This window comes from Gadus chalcogrammus, chromosome 16 (genome assembly GCF_026213295.1).
Source record: "Gadus chalcogrammus isolate NIFS_2021 chromosome 16, NIFS_Gcha_1.0, whole genome shotgun sequence".
Classification (NCBI taxonomy): domain Eukaryota; kingdom Metazoa; phylum Chordata; class Actinopteri; order Gadiformes; family Gadidae; genus Gadus; species Gadus chalcogrammus.
In genome coordinates this window covers 29,071,168-29,085,442 of record NC_079427.1, presented here as the reverse complement: position 1 = coordinate 29,085,442, position 14,275 = coordinate 29,071,168, and the positions used below count along the sequence as shown (strand labels likewise).

General features: G+C 46.6%; 2 protein-coding genes across 6 annotated transcripts in view; one reads left to right on the top strand and one right to left on the bottom strand.

The window, feature by feature from the left end:
• LOC130406523 (transcription factor Adf-1-like) overlaps window positions 1-14,275 on the top strand; it is a 243,911-nt gene that overhangs the window by 188,221 nt on the left and 41,415 nt on the right. The gene's annotated exons all lie outside the window — the stretch shown is intronic.
• LOC130406500 (unconventional myosin-Ic-like) overlaps window positions 1-14,275 on the bottom strand; it is a 78,717-nt gene that overhangs the window by 34,250 nt on the left and 30,192 nt on the right. For all 5 annotated transcript variants that reach the window (XM_056612113.1, XM_056612115.1, XM_056612116.1 and 2 more), the window contains one exon: window positions 1,528-1,726. In XM_056612113.1, coding sequence (XP_056468088.1) covers window positions 1,528-1,726 — 199 coding nt within the window. The remainder of the gene's footprint in view (window positions 1-1,527; window positions 1,727-14,275) is intronic.

The window sequence follows — 14,275 nt, the reverse complement described above, 5'->3', positions numbered from 1 at the left end:
ATGTCACCGGCGAGGTCGTTACAGTACTCTAAAAAATAACGCTTAGTTTTGTACGCTTAGGGGGTGGGGCATTGGAGGAAGGCGGGATGATTTGAATGTGCTGTAATTCTCAAATGCAACAAAGGTCAGAGTCCCTTTAAGGCTACATACTATTAATTGATCCCATTTCAGAACACTGCTTTCAGTAACTCATTTAAACATATTTGCATTGGGAGGAAATGCCCCAAAACAGAATAAAGTGCAAAAAAGAAATCGGTAGTAATGATTACGCTGCCGCATTGCTTTGTTTTCTCAAGTGTGCCAATGATTATGCTGCCACCTGCCAGTGGTGGCACGCATGCCTTGGGATGCCGACCCCTGCTCTAGTCATATAAACGGGGGGCCCCACAGACAAACGCCTGATATATAACAATCATATTTCCAATCTATTAATAATTTTAGCGCAAGTGTAACAAGAAACACATAACAGTTTAAGCTTGACGTTATTTTTCATTTCTGACGTTGTTTAGGCTCCGCAATGGTTAGCTTTATAGCCGCCTTGGGAAATAGCCAACTAGAAATATACGAAACGGGTATGAAATGAAACATTTCACCGAAATTCTGTTTGAATACAGTTTGAAGTGTGTTGATTTGTTAAACGTTGGAACGAAATTTAACTGTTCGATATTGACCAAATTACGGTATAAAAGTATGAAGTTGTTGAAGTGTCAGAGAATGGGCAGACGGCTCTGCCGTCCTCGCATTGACTCCCATTGTAAAAAATAATATTTTAAAAGTAGAATATCTTAAAAAGTTGTCTAATTTGTCAGTTTGCTATGTGTCCGTCTGGCAGGGAGTCCGGTGGACTCCCTGCTCCCCCGCCGGACTCCCGGAGCGGAGCTGCTGGCAGCTCCGCTCCGGGAGTCCGGCAGCTCAGCTCCGGGATTACAATCCCTTTCTCCTCCATTTCGCAGTTCAATCTGGACTTCAGAGAGTGAAAGCCAAAGCTCCTTTCCCCCCTATTCCTTCTCAACCATGGCCGAGAAAACCCCTACTATGAGTGTTTACTTGTTGTGGGAGTACCAGAGACGTGAAACGAAGTCTTTAAGATTCATAATATCATCCGGATGCGCACATAATAATAATAAATATTCCAGTATAATTGAATCCTCTAAATACATCAAAGATTTTAGAGAAAGGCCGGAACATAAGCTTGGCTTCAAAATGCTACGTTGAATAGTCCATCTGTCATTCTTCGGCTGATATCTCGCTTTTAAGCGTAAATTTCGTCTATATTTTTTCGCATCTTTTATTGGCTACGCGTCTGGTGTGAAAGCATTTGCTGCTGCAAACATGATAACAGATTCTATGAGACTGTGTGTATCATGTTGTATAATAACCTGTATTGTGTAGTATTGTGTGTAATTTGCCTAGGACTGTGATAGATGGAAATGGGCAAGATGTTATAATGAGGTAGAATACAATTGAACCTTCTCCCCGACCAATAACCTAAATCCAAAGAATGTGCCGAGTTTCCCCCCAGCTCACCTCCAGTACGGGGTTGGACTGCAGCAGCCGGTCCTTGACGGTCTGCACCTGGTCACTGGCGGGGCAGGTGATGGCGTAGTACTGCAGGATCTTCTTGGAGGCCTCCGTCTTGCCCGCCCCGCTCTCGCCAGAGATCAGGATGCATTGATCCCTGCGCTCCGTGCGCATGGAGCGATATGAGTTGTCCGACGTGGCGTAGCTGTAGAGGGGGGAGATATGTGGGTGCACATAAGGACCAAGACATAACCCTAAACTGGGCATCAAAGATGAAAGGATGTTGAAAAAGGGAATGACAAGTGCAGGGTCGATGCTCAAATACCTCAGCTGAATGATCTTTGTTATAAAACAACCTTACAGTGAACATGTGTATGATCTGCGCCTGTCAGATGCAAACATTTACTCCAATATGGAGGTGCTTTCTGTCTTAACGTGGCCACACCCACTTGCTGTAGTTCCAGCTTTTTCATATGTGCCCGAGTTATTTTTTGCAGCTGAAGGTGCTGGGCAAAGCAAGAGAGCCACAAGTGCTGTGTGTTAGGGTACGCTGGTGTCTGTCATTTGATAGTCCTCTTCACAGGTCAACACACCCTGGAGCAGCTAGCTATGCGCACGAACATACACTGAAACGCACACACACACACACACACACACACACACACGCACGCGCACACACCGCACGTCAAGACAAAGGCAGCGACACATACACGGAAGCGCACACACAGGCACGCACACATACACACGCACACACACGCAAGCGCACACACCGCACGTCAAGACAAAGGCAGCGACACACTCGCCGAGGTAAGAACACACACGCACGCGCACACACCGCAGCGACAACTGCCCAGGTAAGACGTTATGTTTTTAAGCATAACGGCTCCGCCATCGACACACGCACAGTTAACACACACGCACTTGCACACACACACTTGCACACACCGCAGCGACACTCGTCCAGGTAAGACGTTATGTTTTTAAACATAACGGCTCCGCCATCGACACACGCGCCCAGGTAAGAACACACACGCACACTCCGCAGCGACACACTCGCCCAGGTAAGACGTTATGTTTTTAAACATAACGGCACCGCCATCAACAAACTCTCCCAGGTAAGACGTTCTGTCTATATACAGAACTATAATCTTACTACTATAATAACAGGCCTGTCGCACCAGTTACTCAAAGTTAAGCAGTCTGCAGCTCATACACACCGCATACACACCGCACACACGGAAACGCACACACATGCTATTTTAAGGGCGCATGCATACATGCGCATGCGATGCATACGGATTGCTTGTGCACCTCGCGCATACACTTTGCCTTTCTCATCTACACGGACAGCAGTTCCCATTTTTGCAAACCATACATAATTACAAGGAAAATAAAATATTACCACACAAGGAAAATCATTGTGGTGTCCATAAAGATAAAATAAATAGGCATAAATCTAGCGTACACATTTACCCAAATTATTCACCCGAATTGTAGCAGGCGTAATCACGGATCAAATTAACCTGGTTGACCAATAGTGGCAAGAGACACATGTATATAAGGACACCTGTCAAAGTGGGTTCTCCGTCAAGAATCAGGAACCACAATTCTGAAGACTGCGAAATAAATTCTGAAGACTGCGAAATCGCCTTCTGTAAGTCCATTTAAAACCTTACTCTGCAACTTACCAGTTAAGTTGAGTAATTTTTCTATTGCACAGTGGAATGGAATACGTCTTGGGACAGAGGATCAGACGCCGGGGGGAGAGGGTCTACCGGCCCAGACACACCTATCTCTCCCTGAGTGAGGAGGAATGCAGGCGTAAGCTACGCCTGACCCGTCAGGCTGTCACAGATATCTGCCATCTCCTGGCAGTTGAGCTGGGGACTGATGCACGCTGTCCCTATGCCCTCCCCGTTGCAATGAAAGTTACAGCGGCACTGCATTTCTATGCATCTGGGTCGTTCCAGCATCCCCTTAGTTCTATTGGACGCATTTCACAATCGCCAATAAGTTCGGCTATACATGCAGTTACGTCAGTGGCGGCTGGTAGTTTTTAAAGTGAGGGAGAAAGGACCGCGCGCTTGGTTGCCATTGGCCTGCTTGCACTGTTGGTGTATGGTGGCATAAGAATGTGAGACTCAAGTTGTTTCAGGGTGTTTTGGTGAACTACAAAATAGTAGGGAGGGATAGTTATGTGAATAAATTTTATACAAAGCCACAAGTGGCATCACTGTAATTTGAAAGCTGGTGGGCAGCATGTTTTAAGATTGTTTTAAGAAAAGACTGACCAAAAGTGATGCCATTTAAAATGCATCATGCCCTGAATTTTTCACCCTTTCCACAATATCAAACAGAACGGTCAGAGTATCTAGATTCAACCTGATCTATAGGCATGGTGCCTAGCAAGGAAAGTTGCATAGCAGCACCAACGTGAACTTCACTAGTCGTGGCGTTTGGTTGCCCCATCAAGATTTTTCACATTAGGGAAACCATAAACAGCCCACGTTGGAGATTTGCCATTATTCATTAGCAAACAGGGCCAGCAATACAGTCGATTGCTAGTAATGCTACCAGTAAGCCATGAGTACCTAGCAAACCATGTAGCACCCACAACACTGACGTTGCCATTACTTTTGGTGATCTCGATTTTGCGAAGTGGTCTACCTTTTTCTTTGGTCGCTAACTTAGCACTGCAACTCAATGAATGGAATGCTTTGTGTAATTAAACATGAACAATGTCCTCTGTTTCCAATGTTTCAATTGTACACTTTATTCGCAAATGTTAGAATCTCGTTATCCTTCAGATGATTTCACCTGCTTTGCGTCTCTTAGGCCCTGTTTACACGAGGACGCTTGCGGGTGAAAACGACAAAATATGTTATCGGAAGTGCCTTTCGTTTAGACGGTGACAGCGTTTTTGGGGCATGAAAACGCATAAATCTGAAACCACCCTCCAGAGTGGAAAAGTTGAAAACGCTCCGCCGTAGCGTTTCCGTCTAAACTGCCAAGATGCAAAACACTGCTCAGATCTGCTCACGTCGTGTACGCGTTTACGTCACATACATGTGCCAGTACAAGGAAATAAAAAACATGTCAGATTATTTCCATGTGTCGGACCTTCAAGCTGCTCTGGCAGCTCTAACAAGCATACAGGAGTATTTCCACGAAATGTACAGGATATTTACAGATAGTATTACTGAACAGAGAAGGATATTTTTGGTTTTTGCGGCACAGATAAGAGAAGGAAGATTCTACGCATGCGCTCAGACATGGCGGTGTTGTGTGATAGTCTATCACAGCACCACCTAGCAGCCTGGCATGCATACCCAATCGAATTCCACACACTTTTGCGTCACCGTATGCACGCAGATTTCCTCCCGAAAACGCTTGTCTAAACGCGGAATAAAAAGTGAAGACGCAACGCCACTTTTGCGTCTTCTGTTCAGACCGTCATCGTGTAAACGTAGCCTTAGACTGAGCGGCAAATGCAGGCAGAGCGGGTTTGTTTATTATCGACAGCGTTGCCAGATTGGGTAAATTTCCCGCCCAATGATAATTTTCCCAGCCTAAAGTGGTTAAAAGTAGCCCAATTGGGTGTGAAATCTGCCCATTCTGGCAACACTGCTCACCAGCCAGGGATCCTGCTGATTGGTTCATAGCGCAGCGCGACTAGATTTTTGCGCGAATCAGACGCCTGTAAGGTCACACCCACTCAGCGGAGGACTTTCCTCCTCTCTCCCATTGAAACCCATGTTATTCACCGGCCGCCAGTACTTTCTGGGAAATGAATGGGAGTCAACGGAGGCTGAGGGAGGACTTTCCTCCCTGAAGAAATTGTCAAAAGTCGATAGGGGGTGCTAATGTCCATTTACCCAGGGAAACGAACATTATATATTCAAAGGCATTAAAGTAGTCATATTTAAGGGCATTAATTCATTACAGTAGTCTGGGCAATCTACATTTTTTATTCTCAACAATGTTAAGGAGGATCTTCCTCCCTCTCCTCAATGGAGAAGCCTCCACTGAGTTACGTCAGGTCTAGTCCGACATGCTGGGGAATACATCAAATTCCCCGTTACACCTGACAGCCAGGAAAGAACAAAGCAGGAGTTTTGGACCAAGTATGGGTTCCCTGGCGTCCTTGGTGCTATAGACGCACTCATATACATAAACCGGAACGGAACTCATTCGATTAATATCCAAGTCATTTCTGATGCTAATTGTAGAATAAATCATGTCTTTGCTAATTACCCTGGCTCAAGCCATGACTCTTTCATATTGGCAAACTCGACCATTCCTGCCATATTCGAGGGGAATCCTCCCTTGGATGGGTGGCTGTTAGGGGACAACGGCTATCCGTTGAAGACATGGCTCATGACCCCATTTCTTATGCCAGCAACAGTGCGCGAAATTTTATTCAACAGGAAACACACCCAAACACGCAATGTAATTGAACGTACATTCGGAATACTGAAAATGCGCTTCAGGTGTTTGGATAGGTCAGGTGGTACTTTACAGTATGGTCCTCAAAAAGTCGCAGCATTCTTTGTGGCATGTTGTGTTTTACACAACATTGCCATGAATCATGGATGTGTCGATGACATTAATGAGGATAGATTAGAGGACTTAAGGAGACGTGATGCTGAACTGCATGTGCCGATGCCATTACGTCCAAATGCCCCAGCAGCAGCACGGGAGAGGAGAGCTCATCTGTCAGAGGAGCTGCATCGTATATAGTGAGGTAAGCAAACTAATGACATCTCCGCTCTATTGTTTAGCTACATTGTACAATTATTACCATGCATTCATAACCTTGTGATTCAGAGAAAGTGAGCCCAAAACATCGGAAAGTATAGTATGTCCTTGAGACATTTTTTATTTGACTTGTCCAAATGTTCGTAGGCGTAAAGGAAAAAAAATAATACAAAACGAAAAATGAAAAGTTGCAAAGATTTGAAGGAGATTTAGCCGAAAAATGTATTATTTACTCCCTCCTTTGGACATCATCTGTTATGAACCTTTCTTGGCGTGCGCCTGGTAAATCCGCCATCATAATAGCAATCCGCCATGGAACAAGCGGCGATCGCTCTTAAAGGGGATGCGAGAAAACGCTCTGATTGGTTCATTGCACGTTACGCCCAAACCACACCTACGGGTAATTAGGCTGCTTCAGACCAACCCTTTTGACACTTGCGCTGCGGCGCAACTGTCATTTATCCGCCTGTAAAATAGCGATAGCGCCGTAGAACCGCCCACAAAGCTACTTGCGCTTTGCGCTTCCCACTTGCGTTTCAGACCGTTAAAATAGGGCCCATTATGTTTTAAACATAAAGGCTCCGCCATTGACACGCGCGCATGTTAGAACACACACGCACGCGTCGCGGACATACCGCAGCGACACTTGCCCTTAAACATAACGGCTCCGCCATCGACAAACGCACCTACACACCGCATACACACAACGCACACACGCACAAACATACACGGAAACGCACACACACACACACACGCGCCACACCGTACATCAAGACAAAGGCAGCGACACATACACACGCGCACACACCGCACGTCAAGACAACGGCAGCGACAAACTCTCTCAGGTAAGACGTTCTGTCTATCCACCTTATTCCTCAGTGGGGGACATCCCGTTGGTATTTGAATGACTTTATTTGCTGATCTTGTCCCCCAATAACTCTTAGGGCCCTATCTTGCATCCGGCCTAAGTGACTTAGTCACTGGCGCATGTGTCGTTGCTAGTTTACAACTGGCGCAGAGCGTTCTTTTCCCACCAGCGCCACTCGCCGGTAAATTAGGGATTGATCATGCGCCCCAAGGGGCGGTTCGGCGGAAGGAGGAGGCGTGTTCTGGCGCAAACGGTATTTTGCCGTCTCTGAATACCATTGCGCTACTGACAAGGAAATACCTGGTTTAAAGTCAGTGGCGCGTTGTTCAGATGCTATTTTAAGGGCGCATGCATACATGCGCATGCGATGCATACGGATTGCTTGTGCACCTCGCGCATACACTTTGCTTCTCTCATATAGGCCTACCTAGCCGCACATTCTTGGTAAATTATTTGGGAAAGAACAGCTGATGCAGCGGTAATAAGTTGTACTTTTAAATCAATGCATCTGCAAACACCGTACAGCAAACGCATATTTTCTTGACACAGACATCGTGTAGGCCTACATGCCCATAACTTTTAGGATTGATGAGTAGGCCTATTCGATCGTGAAAAACATTGTTTTACCGCGAGTGAGTGTTAAAAAGAATGAATGAATGCGGGCGCGCGTGTGTGCTCTGTTTAAACACACGCAAACTAAACACTCTCATCATCATCTCATCTTCGTCCGCTTATCCGGGGTCGGGTCGCGGGGGGAGCAGCTCAAGCAGGGGGCCCCAGACTTCCCTTTCCCGGGCCACATTGACCAGCTCTGACGGGGGGATCCCGAGGCGTTCCCAGGCCAGTGTTGAGATATAATCTCTCCACCTAGTCCTGGGTCTTCCCCGAGGTCTCCTCCCCACTGGACGTGCCTGAAACACCTCCCAAGGAAGGCGCCCAGTGGGCATCGTTACCAGATGCCCGAACCACCTCAGCTGACTCCTTTCTAAGTAAAGGAGCAGCGGCTCTAATCCGAGTTCCTCACGGATGGCTGAGCTTCTCACCCTATCCCTAAGGGAGACGCCAGCCACCCTTCTGAGAAAACTCATCTCGGCCGCTTGTACCCGCGATCTCGTCCTTTCGGTCATCACCCAACCCTCATGACCATAGGTGAGGATAAGAACGAAGATCGACCTGTAGATCGAGAGCTTTGCCTTGCGGCTCAGCTCTCTTTTCGTAACAACGGTGCGGTAAAGCGAACGCAATACCGCCCCCGCTGCTCCGATTCTCCGGCCAATCTCACGCTCCATAGTTCCCTCACTCGCGAACAAGACCCCGAGGTACTTGAACTCCTTCACTTGGGCAAAGTAAACACGTAACGCATAATACAATCAATGGCAATGTCTATTACCGCGGGGAGGGGACACATGCATATTAGGATAGCATACAATAGGCCTACTCATAAGAAACAATGTTTATAATGTATTGCGTATATCATTAAATAGAACCACAGTTACCGCATATCATATGTTATAGCCTACGTTTTCTTTGCCGAAATTTATTTGAGGACTCAGTATTTCTGAAGTTGTGGAAGAAAACCCCTGCGTTGTCTCTGTTTCCACCGAGACAACGCAGCGATACTATCATGAGCAGTTCCAACTGGAGAGAAAGTGTAATCCGCGAGCTGCTGATCATGTGAGAGAGGGTGATGCAGTCGTATTAAACAAAGACGTTGAAAGATCTACGAGTGAACGCAGAGGAACTGTCCTTACGAGGCTTTTGTCGGGATAAAAAACAAGTGGTAAGCAAAATAAAGAATATGTTGGTGTTTTTGCACTTGTAAATAATCGCGTTTATAGGCTACACTCAGAACTCATTCTTGCATGCGGGTGTCATCATTCATAAAAAAATAAAGACATTCGGGAATATGCAAATTATTCTAAAGAGGTCTAGACTCTGTGCGCAGCCCCGCCTTCTCCAGTGAACCAAGAAAGCCTGCGCCGTGACGAACGGGGGATTTCACCCCTCGGTTTTACACAGGAAACTTGCGATAAGATAGTGAAATCGCCGGGCATGCCAAGCTTCGACCGAACCGGCTTGGCAGAGTAGAAAGGCCTTATGCTGGAGAGAGGTCAGTAGTGCGCACCTAAAAAAGCAGCCAACCAACACTTGACACAACACACACACCACGGCGGGTGCTGACTGACTGCACGCATGCACGCACACACACACACACTGTAACAGTCAGGTTTATAATATGTAGCACCACTAGGTTGCGCCTCCTTCTTTTGTTGGGTTATATGAGATAACGATGAGTGAAGAAGTGTGGCTTCTTCCGCTCGGCTAGAATAAACAGCAGTATACGAACAAAGTCTCCCTTTTTATTATATGTCATTTAGTAACTGATTTGTTGTAGGCAGAAATCCCAGACTTTCCAAACGTATGGTAAATATATATAGTGCCGTGGAGACCTGGCGTGGTATGGTCAGAAGCTTATAGCATAATAAAAGTACCGTGAGGAGAATCTCACATGTTGCCTCCTTCATGCTAACCCTGACCTACACCATTGCACTGGCGCCCGAACGAATAAACTCTTGACCTCTCTTCTCAAGCTCGGACCGGGCTGCTTTCTCCACCTTGGGAGCTGTGTGAGTGGATTTACTGCAGTTTCCCCGGACGTGGCCGTGCTGTTACGAAGGCTAACCTCCCGAAGCTAACTGCTGCTGTGTGGTTAACGTTGGAGTCGCGTGAGCACCGTGCGTTTACAGCCTTGGATTTGTGCATTCTCTTTCGCTTTCCTCGGGAATTAGCGGAAGGGTAAGATCGTCAAGAAAAACTTCATGTTCAGTCTAGAGAAGAGTACTTTTCAAACACCTTTCACTGTGGATTAAGGGACACCAAGTTTATTTTTTCACGGATTGAGGATTATTTTTCTTTTTCGCAGATGGACTGGACTGAAAAAAAAAAAAAGTATCTCCTTGCATGTTAGAGACGGTTATTTTCACCCGATGATAGTAGTATACAGTTATTTTGCGTGATTCATGGTATTGATTATTGTGTCTTTCTATCTGTCATTTGAGTCAATTTTATTTATTTATTTTCGCACATTTCATTGCATTGCAATGCATTTCTCTGTGGTATTTTTCTGTGTATACTGCTAATGAAAATCATGTACACAGTGCTAGGTGAAGCTTTAAGGGTTGATTATTATTCAACTGCACTCTGTGGACAGTTAATTTTCTGCTGCTCTTAAAAAACACTGTTGTAGTAACTTTAAGGTGTACAATATAAAGTGTAGAGGCATGATGGCTTCTCACCCGGACATTCAGCTTGATGAGTGTGACTCCGACATTGACATAGACATCGATCTCTCACAAATAATATTATTCCTACTCATGCAACTGAAGGCGTTGAAGGAAAGGTCCAGGACCTAGAGGCAGAAGTTGAGAGACTGCGGGAATGTTTAAATGACTCCCTGAGCCTGCAGCGCAGCATACTGACGCACTGGGATCGACCAGAAAAAAAGACAATGGTGTTTCTGCAGCCTATGTAGTGAGACCGACTGCCCTGGCCACCTCTACGCCACACGCTCCTACCCGTCTATTGAGAAGCCCATACCTCAGGATACATTATTCCACTCTGGAGCTCCGGCTAGACACTCAGACTCATTCTTAGAGCCACGTTCGCTTGACCTCAGCACCACGTCGAGGATGATTGCTTCTGCATTGTATCAAGCTAAGCTGGAGCCCCCTGTGTTCACTGGAGATGCTAAAGTTAACCCTGAGGAATGGTAATGGGCAGTGAAAACGTACAGAACCTCATTAAATCTTACTGATGCTCAGATACTGAATGAACTGCCTTACTTCCTCGGAAAATAACCCAAAAAATGGTTCGAAGCTCTCAGTTCACATGTCGTCACTTGGTCACAGTTCAGCCAGCTCTTTAGAACAGTTTTTCTGCCAACTGACAATCAGGAACGTGTCCTGAGGGGCATTCTAGACCGCTTCCAGGCACAGGATGAGCCCCTCCCCACATATGTTGAGTGAATTAAAAAAACTAAAGACCCCACCAGCGCAGCCGGAACAGGTAGAGAGAGAAATATAGGGTATCCCTATACGGCACACTTGTTGCTGCGAGCTCACAAGCTCCATATGGACCTCGGGCCGAACAGCCAGCAGAATCCTCCTACACCTTTCAGGGAGAACCGAAACAATGAGCCCTACTGCTCTAGATGCTCTCGGCCCGGATTCACATCATGCACTTGCCCGAGCTGCAACGCTGAGACCCACATGTCATCCACCTCCACCCAATCTCAGGTGAGGCCTGCCCCCTCCCCCCCGGTGACTGATCATAACGATGGTGATCCGAGGACTGAAATGGATGGCAGGTCAGCCGACTCCCCATTTTCCCCCAGGCAGTCGGGAAACTTCAGGGGAGGGAGGACTTTTCATCGAGGCAATCCTCCCTCCAGACGCTAAGTGAGCCTCACCCACCTACAACGCCCCTTCAAGAAGAACGTGTTCTGGGCCACATTGAGGACAATGAGTCTATGGCTCCCTGGAACACACCGCTGAGGGCCAAAGTCAATTTTTCTCTGTGTCATTGGAGGCCAGTTTGGACACAGGTGCTTCGCTTTCAGCTGTAAGAGCAGACCTTGTCCGAGGCCGTAACACCTATCTGAACAAAATGCATCAGTGGGCGGGTCCACCTGTGAGCCTCTCGGACAACGCTCCCTGCACCCCTGATGGTGTCACTTGGCTATCTATTGGCTTCATGAACAAGAGCTTTTACCAGCGTTTTGCAATAATCCAAAACCTGACAACCCCTTTCATCCTGGGAATTAGGGATGTGTCGGTCGCGACCGATTCGTTCACAACGAATGAATCCCGAAGGTTAACGACAAGAACTGGTTCCCCAAATACAAGAGAACTGGTTCTTTGATTCTTTTTTTTTAACATAAAACAAAAATATGGTCACGTAAATAAAATATACAAACAAACAGAGCTTCGTCTCCCCGCGATCTTATATTGATTGAGTCTGCAACGTTCTCAAAGATTCAGCCAATGAGAGGTAGCAATGGTGTTGCCATGGCACCTGGGTAAACAAGGTGGTACCGTCGAATTTGCGCGCTTTCTCTATAGACTTGCCCTCCATCTGTTTATTGGACAAACGCATTTCCCGATCCCAGGAGTCTTTGCTTCATTCTACGTCAATTCAAGAACAAACAAATGTAACTGCAGTTCGTATTTTTTATTTATGACCATGAAGGTTCTGTAATGCCTGAATAATGAAGAATTAATGTAAAGTAAAAAAAATTATAAATATAAAACCATGAATGACATATAGAGAGTAAGCAGGTGGTATAAACATTGGTGGGACGTTTGGCTATACAATATACTATATCTTGTGGATTTTCACAGAGGGTAGAGCTTAGAAGTCGTTTAAATTATGCTCAGGGCCGTCTCGCGCGGGGGGGAGGTGGGGCAGACACCTGTGAGATTCCCTGTCAAATGACGTAATCTGACATAACGAACGAATCAAAACGAACGAATCAAAACGAACGAATCATTAAAGTGAACTGAACTGAAAGAACTGATTCCTGGAAAATAATAATTTTGCCCATCCATACTGGGAATGGATATTATGATCAGAGCCTCAATAACTGTCCATATCCCCTCCAGATCTGTTTTCATGGATGACGTCCCTTGTCCTATGTGCGGATGTGGATGATGACTGTTCTCTCGAAACACCCATTGAAGGAGGAACCGTCATGTCCCTAGACACCCTGCAGTCCACCCTCATGGCTAAAGTTGCTGAGGCAAGCCTGGAGGAGGAGCAGAGGGCGGACATGTTCAGTCTCCTCACCCAGTTTGACAACATGTGTGATGGTCATATCGGACGCACTTCCTTGACTGAGCACACGATCGATACAGGAGATGCAAAACCTTTAAACCTTCCTCCATATCGCACCTCCCCAGAAAAAAAACTAATCATCGAGGAGCAAGTACAACGGATGCTGCAAGACGGCATCATTGAGCCTTCTACTAGCCCATGGTCTGCCCGAGTCGTGATCGTAACCAGACCCGGTTCTGACCCTAGGTTCTGTGTGGACTTTAGAGGCTTGAACCAAGTCACAGAAAAGGACTCTTATCCCCTTCCACGTATAGATGAGTCGCTTGACTTTCTGGCGAGAGGGAAGTTCATCACAACACTGGACTTGGCTCGTGGGTACTGGCAGGTGGCAGTTGCAGAAAAATCACGACCAAAAACCGCCTTCATATCACACTGTGGTCTCTTCCAGTTCCGTGTGCTCCCCTTTGGACTCTGCAACGCACCTGCCACATTTCAGAAGCTAATGCACAATGTGCCTTGTCTACAAAACATGTGCTGTATATTTGGATGACATTGTTGTTGCTTCCCCAACCTTTGAGCAGCATATAGCTGATCTAGGGGAGGTACTGAACAGACTGAGAACTGCTGGTCTGTCTTTGAAGCTCAAGAAATGTCAGTTCTGCCTGAGTGAGTTCACTTTCCTCGGCTACCGGATCACACCCACAGGCATTAAACCAGACATGGACAAAATCAGAGCGGTGGTGGAGTTCAAAACCCCATCCTCTGTGAAAAATGAAAGACATACTGGATATTATCGTTGTTTTGTCCAGGACTATGCACGTCATGCTGAGCCCCTCCATGCTCTCACCAGGAAGGACACTAGGCTAGGGTTCAGGTTTTTTTGGCCCAAAATGGCAGCAGACGTCAAGCGGTATGTTTGTGGTCAATCTGTCAACTCGGCTGGCCTCATGGTCCCTATCTTGCCTCAGAGACCCTGGGAGTACCCAGGAGTGGATTATGTGGGTCCACTGCCCCGCACGCCATCAGGAAATGCGTACCTACTAGTCTTTGTTGACTATTTCTCCAGGTGGATTGAGGTGTGTGCAGTCAGAGAAGCGACAGCTCAAGTGGCGGCTGGGAAGTTTGTCAGTGAAGTGTTTGCCAGACACGGTGCCCCAACCTACCTTATCTCTGACCGAGGTTCGCCCTTTGTGAGTGAGTTGTTCGAAAATTTCTCTTCGACCCTTGCCTCGGTGCACTGGCTCACCACTGCTTACCACCGTCAAACCAACGCAACAGAACGGGTGAACAGAACAC